This window comes from Danio aesculapii, chromosome 7, assembly GCF_903798145.1.
Source record: "Danio aesculapii chromosome 7, fDanAes4.1, whole genome shotgun sequence".
NCBI lineage: Eukaryota > Metazoa > Chordata > Actinopteri > Cypriniformes > Danionidae > Danio > Danio aesculapii.
Window position 1 is genome coordinate 28,549,148 of NC_079441.1, and position 12,352 is coordinate 28,561,499.

At 35.2% G+C, this 12,352-nt stretch overlaps 1 protein-coding gene across 4 annotated transcripts in view; it reads right to left on the reverse strand.

Annotated features, from left to right (window-relative positions):
• Nucleotides 1-1,782: 1,782 nt before the first annotated feature.
• The window catches only part of alpk3b (alpha-kinase 3b), a 17,709-nt gene continuing 7,139 nt past the window's right edge, over nucleotides 1,783-12,352 (reverse strand). For 2 of the 4 annotated variants that reach the window (XM_056461540.1, XM_056461538.1), the window contains 10 exons: nucleotides 10,949-12,352; nucleotides 6,793-8,533; nucleotides 5,900-6,044; nucleotides 4,869-4,996; nucleotides 4,699-4,737; nucleotides 4,320-4,597; nucleotides 4,158-4,246; nucleotides 3,518-3,735; nucleotides 3,372-3,420; nucleotides 1,783-2,474 (listed from right to left, as the gene is read on the reverse strand). The exon at nucleotides 10,949-12,352 is cut by the window's right edge and continues 1,024 nt beyond it. In XM_056461540.1, coding sequence (XP_056317515.1) covers nucleotides 2,210-2,474; nucleotides 3,372-3,420; nucleotides 3,518-3,735; nucleotides 4,158-4,246; nucleotides 4,320-4,597; nucleotides 4,699-4,737; nucleotides 4,869-4,996; nucleotides 5,900-6,044; nucleotides 6,793-8,533; nucleotides 10,949-12,352 — 4,356 coding nt within the window. In that variant the 3' untranslated portion in view covers nucleotides 1,783-2,209. Of the gene's footprint in view, nucleotides 2,475-3,371; nucleotides 3,421-3,517; nucleotides 3,736-4,157; nucleotides 4,247-4,319; nucleotides 4,598-4,698; nucleotides 4,738-4,868; nucleotides 4,997-5,899; nucleotides 6,045-6,792; nucleotides 8,534-10,948 lie in introns of those variants that run through there. The other 2 variants (XM_056461539.1, XM_056461541.1) reach the window with 2 other exon arrangements.

The following is a 12,352-nucleotide window of genomic DNA, read 5'->3' on the forward strand; positions in this document are numbered from 1 at the left end:
ATAATTGTAAGGGCACACTCACAACAAGGGCAATAGCAATAACAATAATTATTCTATTATTTACAAGTTATTTCATCAGGATTTAGTAGTTTTAACAGGCTACAAACAGAAGGTAAAAAAGACAAATAGAGACCCACAGGGACCATTATAGATTCTATTAAAACCAATAAAATTACCACTATGCATTTAAACCGAATGTTTAGATGAATATTATTTATATATATATATTTTTTTTTTCAGTAGAACCTAAGGATATGATTATATCCACGTAAACGCAACAACAAAAACTGAAATTTGATACTGATATGATTCTATCAATTCCTCTCCTCTTTAAAGCATCTCATCTACACAAAAGGATCTGATTTTCAATAAATGTTCTTGGTATGAACAGGCCTTAAAGGCACATTAAAAATGGCACTTTTTCTGATTCCAACATACAGTTGGTCAAAATTTTTTAGCCCCCCTGTTTATTTTTTTTCCCCAATTTCCGTTTAATAAAGATAAGATTTCTTCAACACATTTCTAAACATAATAGTTTTAATAACTCATTTCTAATAACTGATTTATTTTATCTTTGCCATGATGACAGTAAATAATATTTGACTAGATATTTTTCAAGACACTTCTATACAGCTTAAAGTGACATTTAAAGGCTTACCTAGGTTAACTAGGCAGGTTAGGGTAATTAGGTTTGTTCTGTGGACTATCGAAAAAAAAAAAAAAGCTTAATGGGGCTCATAATTTTTTACCTTAAAATGTTTTTTAAAAATTAAAACTGCTTTTATTCTAGCTGAAATAAAACAAATAAGGGTTATTAGAGGTTAGGGTAATTAGGCAAGTTATTGTATAACGATGGTTTGTTCTGTTGACTATCGAAAAAAATATAGCTTAAAGGGGCTAATAATATTGACTCTAAAATGGTTTTTAAAAATGTAAAACTGGTTTTATTCTAGCCAAATTAAAGCAAATAAAACTTTCTCCAGAAGAAAAAATATTATCACACATACTGTGAAAATTTCCTAAACATAATAAACGTAATTTGGGAAATATTTCAAAAAGGGGGGCTAATAATTCTGACTTTAACTGTATGTTTTAGTTGCACATCATATAGTAGAATGATTGCATCCACACATCTTACAAGGCAACTTTAAATCCAAAGCTTTTTTTGTTATTTCCATCTTTCGAGATAAAAATCTACATAGTGTTGACTTCACAGGTTGTGACGTGGCAGAAGACCACAGTAATCGATGACAAGATGGTGTGTCATGATATTCATGAGACTGTTTGTTCTTCTCATATTTAGATTACATTACATTTCCCAACTTGGTATTAGATATTCTTCTTTGTTTTGACTTTTTGGAGATCAATAATAGAACAGCCGATATTAAGATTTCCCTCTCCCTGCTTTTTTATCTTTCTTTGCCTGCACATGAAAGTGCTCTTTGTTTAGCTTCCATCCAATTTTCACTGAAGCTGAAGTCAGATTTACTGATGAATCTCCTGCATATTCTACATAACTGACCCAGTGAGATAAGATACAGTATATAAAATCACATGAGATGACAATCTTAAATTAAAAATGTCATCTCAATCTGTAGCTGACATTCAGTCAGTTTCTTGTTATTTCCTCCTCTCACATCAAGCTCAGCTCAGGTTTGGAAAAAAAAAGATATGCATTGTTAATCTAAAAAGGAGTGTTCTCTGATTCTGACCACCTCTTTTTGTTTGTACAGAAGCAAATAATTTCTTCTGAAAAAAATAAAAAAATGAGAGTACTGTATGTATTATGTAATACTGTGGCCTTTTAATGAGCATTCATTAATTTAATTTCTTAAAGATAATATTTCAAGGGACACATTATCCATGTTCAATCAACCAAATGGAAATAATCTAAGCAGTAAAAGGTCAGTAATAACTTAAACTAAAATCATGTTTTTAATTACTATTTACAAAAGTCAAGTCATCCAATAGCACTGTTATTTTTTAAGAAACAGAAAAAACATACATACAAAAGCTCTGGCGGTTATACAATGGATTTTGTTTGGATCACTGCAACTGAAAATAGATTAGTTATGTTTCTGGATTTACACATTTCATTAGAAAAAAAAGCATGTTCTGGTACAGTTGTATTTTAACTGCCGATCAATGTGACCTTCAGTAACAGACAGATCTTCATATTATGGCCTAATTAAAATGCTTTCATTTTGAGTTAGGTGGAGGTCTGAGGGTTTGGTTTGCGGGACAGTTTTGGGCTTTTAGTGGCCTTGCGTGAAATTTGGGGACTGGAGGAGCTGTCGGCTGATCTCCGTTGTAGCAGTGGGCTGCTGGAGCCCTTAGATCGAAGTGGAGTCTGAAGGATTTCTGGGACTTTGAGAGATCTGAGGTTTAAGAGTCCACAGAAGTAATTACACTGATGCTGAATCTGGAACTGCTCAAAAACCGGTGGATTAGCCTCACAGGGAAAACCCTGATACCTGGGTCAAAGAAAAACAACATGAAAGCATCTGGAAATCACACCATAATATTACAGCTTTTTATTATATAAATCACATGTAATACCATTCAAAATAGTGTAAGAAATAAAAACTTTTGTGTGTCTTATTGCGCTGAAAAACAGCATTTATTTGGTCACTGAGTTAAGAAAAGTAGTAACGCTGTGACATATTCCAAATTAAAACAATTATTTTCTTTTTTCAATATTTTAATCCTAGTGCTGGAAATTTTAGCAGCAAATGCTCTAGTCTGGAGTGTCACATGATTAGATCTGTTTGAAGTCAGCCTGGACCTGGACCACAAAACCTTAACTTTCACAGGTATATTTGTAGAAATAGTCAAAAATACAATATTTGGTAGAAACATTGTTCGTTTGGGGGGGGGGGTGGCTATAATGGTATAAGCCAAAATAACTTGTATTTAATTATTTATGCAATGAAGACTCTACACTATACTATAACTATTATTGTTATTTTATATATTTTTATTGAATTTTTGCACCTCAATATTGTTAGGTTTCATAGAAAACAATTATTTGCATCTTTTCAACTGTATTTTATTTTATGCAAATACTCCTATACAAAAATAATCACAATCGATTTTATTTCATCCCAAAATTCATCCGAGTTCTAAGTCATCTTGTCAAATTACATTTATATCGCAATATATATCACAGACAAACTGAATAACGCAGTTTTGTCCAATACCAGCCTAATCTAAATATGTGTTTGTAATTTTGATCGCCTCATCTGTCAACATATTGCATAGTTTTTTCAAACATGTCCTTATTGTTTTGATCAGATGCTTCCTTAGCTGACATTTTTGTTGGTTGTTTAATCAATCTGACTTTTAAAAGTACTACTGTAACAGATACTCACCCCTTTGACCTGACTGCTACTCCAATGTTTGTCAGTATTGTGTCAACTCCTGCAGCATGTTAAAAAAAAGCAGAAACTAAGTAATAATTTCAGCTAAAGCTAGCTAAGAACCATGCAGAATAATTAGACTGATATAATAATTTTACCCTCAAGTCTTGAGAACAGCACATTTCCATTGGTCCACTGGTGGATCCAGTGCTGGAGAGACGAGCACTTTTGTCCCACCTCTGACTTCTCATTGATTACCAGTGACCCACTGCGATCCAATCCACAATACCGCAAATAGACCCCTTTAAGCTCTGCCTCCACCGTTGCATAAGGAACACTGCTTGCTGGCCAGTATGTGAAGTATAGAGGAATTACCCTGAAAAGTACACATAGTGACAGTGACAACACATGATGTGGGATCAACTCTTATCCTTCTATGCTCTTTGACCTTGATATACTGTAATAAAACTTTACCATTGCAGGGGCTACACTGTTAACAATTCCCAGTAAAATCTACTGTAACTTAGTTGCAATGGTTCACCAGTAACTTACTGTAAATCAATTACAGCAAAAATACTGTATTTACATTCACAGCACAATTTATCTTGCTGTTTACGTATTTAGAGTAAATTGTATGTGTATCTTTACTGTAAAATATACAGTAATTATCACAATGCAACTTTCAAATACAGTAACATACTGCATATCTGTCCTACAGTAAAATACAGTTCATATATACAGTTAAATATTGTGTAATTTACAAAAATAGTGTAGTAGAGAAAAACAAATCTCGCTTACTCCAGCACTCCACCAAAGCTCTCTATCACCCTTGTTTCTGCAGCAAAGATTTTGAAATACTCTCTGGCCATGTTCTGAATGCGACACTCCTATAAATGACAAGCATGTTAGTAAAAAGTTCGGAAATGTTAGAAGTTTACCATTTCAAAAACCTTCTGTCACCTGTTTTGTGATTTGGAGATTCCTTTCAGCCAAAACAGTCTCCTCTCTGCTCTCATATGCAATTGGGCTCCGCACTTTCATAAAACACGAGCTGCCTGACTCGAACACAGGATCTAACCCATAGATGACTTTCAGGCGTCTTGTTTTGTGTTCGCATCCCAGTCCAACCTGAGTTTCTTCTGTTGTGACACGACCGTAAAACTTTGAGCCCCAGCCGCCTGCATCGGAAAGACCTTTGCTGAAGATTAGAGGAGTCATCTCTATCTCCTCCCCAACTGCTTATGAGAGAGAAAGAGAAATTGTAAAAGACAATGAGATTTATTGTGTATATTCACTGAGTGCAAAAAAGAAGACTGGAAAGCACTATGCAGTTTTTTACCTTCCTGATGCTCCTCACGCATGAACATATTAGAAAGAACTGTCAAGATGTAACAGACAACAGAAAAAAATGTGAAAACTTGAACATTTTTTGCTCTTAAAAATCTAAAAGAGCTGTTTCTAATTGGTATTTTACACACAGTATAGAAAGATAAGAAGAACATATATTACATTCTGTACTGAGATGGTACTCTGTGGAGTCTTTGCCGTATTCGTTGGTAATGGTGCATCTGTAGACTCCACTGTCTCTTTTGGACATCTTTATAATAGCTAAGCACACTTGAGCCTCATCTCCTGCACTAGAACAAAAACCAAAACAATATACCAGCTGAGTACATTAATATGTTCAACTTTATTATAATTAAATAAAATTTTATTAAATTATTATTGAACAACTAGTCTTTTGATGTGCTAAATTTGTATGTACATTAAAATACATAAAACCTGCTTTAATTTGAGGTTAATGGAAAAATACACCTCATTTTCTTTCTTTTCATACTTATTAACCACGCGGAAAGTGTATAATTTGCCTACTTTTTATTTAAATATACTCCTGTTGTCACTACAGATGTAGTATGCGAGTTTGCACTGTATGTCACAACTCGCTAGAGTCAATTGTACATGTAAATTAGACTAGGATACGCAGCTGTAACCGATGTTTCTCATTGGTTATGAAGAAATGGTAAAAACATGGCAAATGTCCAGGGAATTATTGTTGATTTATTCTGAAATAAGAAATAAGAAGTAACCCATTTTGAATTTTGTCATATTTTTGAACAATCCATTTAAATAAATGTCTTTCAATTAGGCTATAATTCATAAATACGTATGACAACAGATTGTTCCTAAGTCTTTTGGAACTAAACTACTAAGAAAACAGATTTTTGAGTATTTTGATCTCCACACATTTTTGAGTATTTTTGACTGGACTAGTGATTTACACAAATTCTTGAATATTTTTTTAACTGGACTAGTAATTTACACAGATTACATGACATTTTGTTTGCTTGCAAGGACAGTTCCATACGAAGGTGTTTTCTTGGTATGATATCAGACATGGGTTTACTCATATTTACTGCGAATTAATAACCAGTAACTCATGAATGGATATCTGACTCAAACACATCAGAAGACAGTCAGTAATATTATTTTCTGCTGGACACCAGTAGGGGTCAGTGAAACTCTAGGAGGGTATACAGTACCTTCTCTTTATTTCAGCGATCTCCACTTCATCCTTGAACCACCTTATGGTTGAGTCACTTACTATGTTGAAAAACTGACACCAGAGTTTCAGATGTCCAGAGGCATCAAACACCTCTGGTCGGATTTTGCGGATAACCTGAGGAACTGCAGGGAAGAATAGAGAAATAGATATATAAGACATAACAAAACGCCAAGACAAAAGCAAGTACCATGACTATGAGTTTGATACACGAGGAATGCAAGTGCGCCCAAGTGCGAGTGTATGTGACATTACTGTATGCATTTTTTTCAAACACGTAGTTAATGGGGTATATGCACACGGACTTTTAATTTCAATCAGCCAGCCACGGGCTTCCGGTTAATTGTCCCCCACAAAAATCGTTGCGTTTGAGATCTGATTTCTTAAAAAAAAAAAAAAAAACAGCAATATTCACTGCCTGGCTGAGATATAATATGAAGTGGGTATCAGACCAAACAAGAAACACTGTATTAAATCATGTCTTCAAAATATTGAAATTAATTTTACCACAGTATTTTCAATGGAATTTCTGCCGGCGCCTGTGTTTCGTCTCATTTACGCTTGAACAACTAAATGAATGCTGTAGTCTATTTAACTAATTGTATTTTAATTACATTACAACATTGATGCTGTAAATGGAACCTTATGAAATTAAAAATAAATTAAATAAAAATAAATTAAACACATAAAGCTTTCACCGGAAGTTAATTATTGGCTTAAAAACACTAGCTGTGCATAGAGCCCATTTACAAGCATTATTGATTAGAGGATTCAGCTTTTCTGTCAGTTGTGAACTACTTGTTTACAGTGATATTTAAATATAGCTTCACTGCTGTAAGTGTATGTTCAGCATCTATTCCATCACATGTTTACCTTTGAACTGGTTTTCTTTGTCTTTTTCTGTTGATTTAGGCTTGCTGTTTTCAATTCCCACAGGTTTTGGCTGGTCAGTTGGGACAGTCCTCCTGGTGAGGCGAGGGGACTGCGTTTCTAATGATGTCATCAGGGGTGAGTTACTGACTGATTGTAATGTAGACGCAGGTTGTGATTTCAATTTGTCCCCCTGATATGTATCTGTATTTGCTTCTTCAATAATTTTAGCCATTCCTGTTTCACTTTTGTCTGTTTTGATCCCTGGGAATGATGTGTTTTGATCAGTGGTGGTAATTTCACTGTGGGTCGAGTTGAAGACCTGATTTCCTGTATTATTAAATGGGATTGTAACTTTGCAAGTGTCAGTCTGTACTACTGCAGAACTGACTTCTCCCACTCTTTTATTATTGTCATTAGAGTTTGTATGAGGTGCAGCAGTGAATGTGGCACTGGTGGAACATCGGTTTGACACCTCTAGCTCAAATGCTGCTGACCTCAATTGTTTTATGAAGGAGCCAGGATCAGTTTTAAGATTAAGATCTGTTTCATTAAGATCACTGGGTTCAGTTAAATCAGACTTGTTTGACTTTATGCATCTGTCAGAATTTGGAGTTTGGATAGTGTCATCTTTTTGTGTGTTAAAGTCTAATGCAACCTTTTCAGTGGAACAATGATTTGATGATACCTGAATTGTACTTTCTTGACTTAGTAGTGGTTTATCAGGCTTGTTGACTTCGGAGAGTTGTGAACGCTGGGACAGATCAAACTTCTCATTACGCAGACTTTCAGATTCAATAACGGCTGTGGTTTTGTTAATGCTGTCTGTGCGATTGGAAGTATTTGTCACATTAGAGGTTACTGCATTTACTTCAGTTCTCCTTTCAACAGTGCTATTTTGAGATGTGCTATCCACATAGGTAATATATATTGCAGGAATGGTAAATTCTGTGGCAGAAGCTTTTGAATGTTGGGAGAGGAATGTAGAGGGTCCAGAATGATCATTGCCTTTTTGTATAGAGTAACTTTGTATCTCATGATAAGTTGATTTGGGTGCTTCAGATGTGGTTGCTTTAGACTGTTCTTGTATGTCCATTTTAACAACGTTGTCTGTTGCTACAAGAGAAGATCTCTGTCGTTCTCTACCTTTAGTTTCTTTGATTAAAGATCCATTTATGGTCTGTTGTTGAACCACATCTGAGCAAATTTGTGCAGGTTCTGCAAAAATGTCTTGAATTGTGGAATGGCTTGATTTTGCTGTCGACTTCTCTTTAGAAATGCTGCTCTGCACATTTGAGTTGATCTCATTTTCTTCCATGTTTTGTTGAGATGCAGGTTTTGTTTCACTATTGGGTTTATCTGACTCTTTAATGAGTTGGTTTTCAGCTTTGCTTTCCTTCTTACATGTGTTGGTTAATGTTTCATCTCCTAATGAGGGACTCATTGCTGTGGTAACTTGGCCGTTTTGGAGCTTGTTTGAAACATGACCTGGGGAGATTTTGTCACTCAGCTGAGTGTTTTGAGGCCCTGTGACAAGTGTACTGCGCTTTGTTGATGCCGCAGATGGGTCACCTGCTTTCAGCTTCTGATCCTGTGATGCACTGGCACTGACATTGGCACTTGCAGTGGCCTGGTGCATCAATGTGGGTTGCTCTTTTAACTCCTTGGCTACTTCCTTATGAGTTGGAGGAACATCTTCATAAGTTGGTGGCTCTGTGTGCTTGGTTTGAGTATCAGCTCCAACCTGAAATCATAAAAGTATATTTTTATTTTAAGAAACGTTAAAGGAATTGTTTGGCCAGCAATGAAAACTCTTATCATTTAATTTTCTCTCTTCTATGAAAGATAAATAAGATAAAGAATGTTTCTATTTGAAGACTATGTTTCTATCTGCTTGTTAAGTGTGACGTCACGCAAAGCAGCTTCTGGATCCAAGCTCCATATCAAACTGTAATGGGAGACTCAGTAGGTGATAATAATGTTCACAAAGCGATATTATTTTTGAAAATCCCGATCATATATATATATATATATATATATATATATATATATATATATATATATATATATATATATATATATATATATATATATATATATATATATATATATATACCGTTTAAGTCAGAATTATTAGCCCCCCTGTTTATTTTTTCCCCAATTTCTGTTTAACTGAGAGAGGATTTTTAACATGTTTACTTAACCTAAATCAAAATGTTCTTCATTAAGTTAAAAATAATAGTTTTGTGAGCAAAACACATTTCTAAACATAATATTTTATGTTTATTTTTAACTCATTTCTAATAACTGATTTATTTTATCTTTGCCATGATGACAGTAAATAATATTTGACTAGATATTTTTCAAGACACTTCTACACAGCTTAAAGTGACATTTAAAGGCTTACCTAGGTTAACTAGGCAGGTTGGGGTAATTAGGTTTGTTCTGTGGACTATCGAAAAAATATATAGCTTAATGGGGCTCATAATTTTTACCTTAAAATGTTTTTTAAAAATTAAAACTGCTTTTATTCTAGCTGAAAAAAATCAAATAAGACTTTCTCCAGAAGAAAAAATCTTATCAGACATACTGGGAAAATGTCCTTGATCTGTTAGACATTATTTGGAAAGTATTTAAAAAAGAAGAAAAAAATTCAAAGGCTAATAATTCTGACTTCAACTGTGTGTATGTATATATAAATATATTTGTGTTCCGCAGAGAGAAGAAAGTTCAACAGATTTGTAATGACATTAGTTGACAGAAGCTTCATATGTGAACAATTTGGCCTAAAATCAAATCTTGATTAATTGAACATTTTAACTCGATTACAATTAATGAACGATTATTATTAGTTTATGTTTTTGCCCTCATAGTTCACTGACAAGTTTTGTACAGTAAATATGCTCACATATTGCAAGTGAGAGATTTTTGAGTGAAGGGCTTGATTTTAAAATAATTGAAGTAAACACACACTGTCTACTATCTATGATTATTTATTGAACGGAAATTAAAACACACATTGCCTAAAACTTTGCCTCCCATCGTCGTCACCACTACCAAATCGACCAATTACAAATCTTGCACTACGTTGTGACGTGTAGTTACATTTTTTTGAGAGGTGTGCGTGTATGTGAAGGCTGCGCTGGACCATACGCACACATGCGCTTGGCAGAAGTATAATATCATTGAAAAAAATTAATATAGGTTTGATTAATCACCCAGCCCTAATTCCACTCATTACATCAGTTCACCCAAAATGTAAACTTCTGCATTCATTTATTCATCCTCCACTTGTACCAAACCATTTTGAGCTTCTTTCTTTTGTCAAACACAAAGGAGAACACAAAGATATTTCTCATACAACACGATTAAACCAGGTACTCTGTTTCTGTTGCACTGTACTAATGCCAGATCCCCGACCACTGTAAATCTGCAGGGAGATTTTGCTTCTTAGCACTTGAGTCATTAATCTAAAATCAACAGAACATTGTGTTAGCTGAACCTCCTCAACATTAGCACTTGATTATCTCTCATTTATCTAGGATAAAAGAAAGAAACAGACAAAATAAGGGCATCCAGCATTGCTTTGTTTGACACACCCAGGTATTAGGTAATCCAAATACTCTAGAGTGATTATATGATTATTACAAGTTAGAATGGGAAGCCACCTGTTTTTCGGTTGACCAAGTCTGTATGAGCTTCTTATTTAGCATCCATTGCCTTGGGGAAGCTGTTGCACTGGCCATATTTAGAGAGTATTTTAAGGCTTTATGAGATCAGAGGGGAATGTGGGATATTAAAAGGAGAGCAGCTGGCCTGTCCACAGCACTTACAGCCTGCACAGTAAACTCGTATTTTGCATCTGCTTTTAGCACTTCATGTGAAAACAGGTGATCGGGGACAGCAAACATATCTGATAGATCTCAGGATCAATATACTTTTGTGTTCCCTGAAGCCACAGCGTGCATAAGGGAATACTATTATTGTCTGTGACTCTACTTGTGTGTCATTTCAGATGGGTCTTGTCACATCATCAAAGTTGTGCCTGCGGCTCTATTTATAGTTTATGATTGTGGCTAAGGGGGGGTTACTGGACTCACTATCACTGGGAACATTACACCCGCATGAGGTCACGGCCAGAGCATGAGGAAACACTCACCGAGCCCCGAAGAGGGCGTCCAGATACATTCCTCTCCCCTGTGTCCACATTGACGTCATTCCCGCCACAAGAATGAGGCAAGATCTTCACCCGTGTACCTACTTGAGTTCTATTCCTGTGGTCATCAAAGTCTACGTGCTTGTTGTCTGCATGTCTTAGATTGCCGTTCTCTGGAGACTCTTGAAGTTGCGTGTCAGATGATTTAGTTGGGTTTGGGTTTTCGACCACCTTGTTTGTCTGGTTTATTGTAGCATTCTTCAGCACAGTGTTTTTCTGAGTTGCAATGGGTTTTAGGACTTTCTTTGATTCTGAGGCACTTTCTTTGATCATCTCTGATTGTTTTTCATTTGTTTTTGCGTCTGTTATATCCACTTTTGTTTTAGATTTAAATACTGATGTTTCTGAAGCCCCTTGAAATTTCATTGATTGTCTGTAAACCTGTTTGTTTGGGTTCACAGAATGTTTTTCACTAGTTTTTGTTTTTGTTATGTCCACTTTGGCTTTTGATTCAGTCACTGATGTGTCTGAAGCACCCGGAATTGTCTTTGATTCTTCATAACCCTGTTTGTGTGTGCTTGCAGACTGCTTTTCATTTGTTTTGGTCTCTATTATGTCCACTTTGGTTTCAGATTCAAACACTGATTTTTCTGAAGCACCTTGAAATGTATTTGATTGTACATAAACCTGATTGTTTGGGTTCACAGATTGTTTTTCACTAGTTGTTGTGTCTGTTACGTCTACTTTGGCTTTTGATTCAGTCCCTGAGGCTCCCGGAGCATCTTGAGCTTTATTTGATCCTTTGCAAACATTTTCTTCTGCATTTACAGACTGTTTTTCACTCTTTATTGTGTTTTTTACACCCATTTTGGCTTTTGATTCAATCACTGAGGCGATCTTTGCATCTTGAGCAATTTTTGATTCTTCTGTGACACTTGTATATGTGTTTGTTGACAGTTTGTCACTCTTTCCTGTGTCTGTGATGTCCACTTTGTTTCTATGTTCCATCGCTGAGGTGATCTTAGCACTTTGACTTATCTTTGATTCTTCTGCACTTTTGTTTACCTTTACTGGTGTTTTTTCATTTGATTTTGTGACTTTACTGAGCATTTTGATTCTAGATTCAGTCACTGAGGCCACCTGAGCCCCTTGAGCTATCTTGAGGTCTTTTGAAACACTTTTGTTTATGTTCACAGATTGGTTTTCAGTCTTTTTTATGTCCATTTTGTTTTGAGATGCAGTCATTGGAACATCCTGAACTCTCTTTAACTTTTCTGATACACTTTTGTTCACTTTCTCTGTAAGTTTTTCAGTTGTTTTTCCGTCCATTTTGTTTTTAGGTTCAATTGCTGAGGCAATCTGAGTTCTCTTTAATTCCTCTGAGGCATTCTTGTTCACTTTTACAGC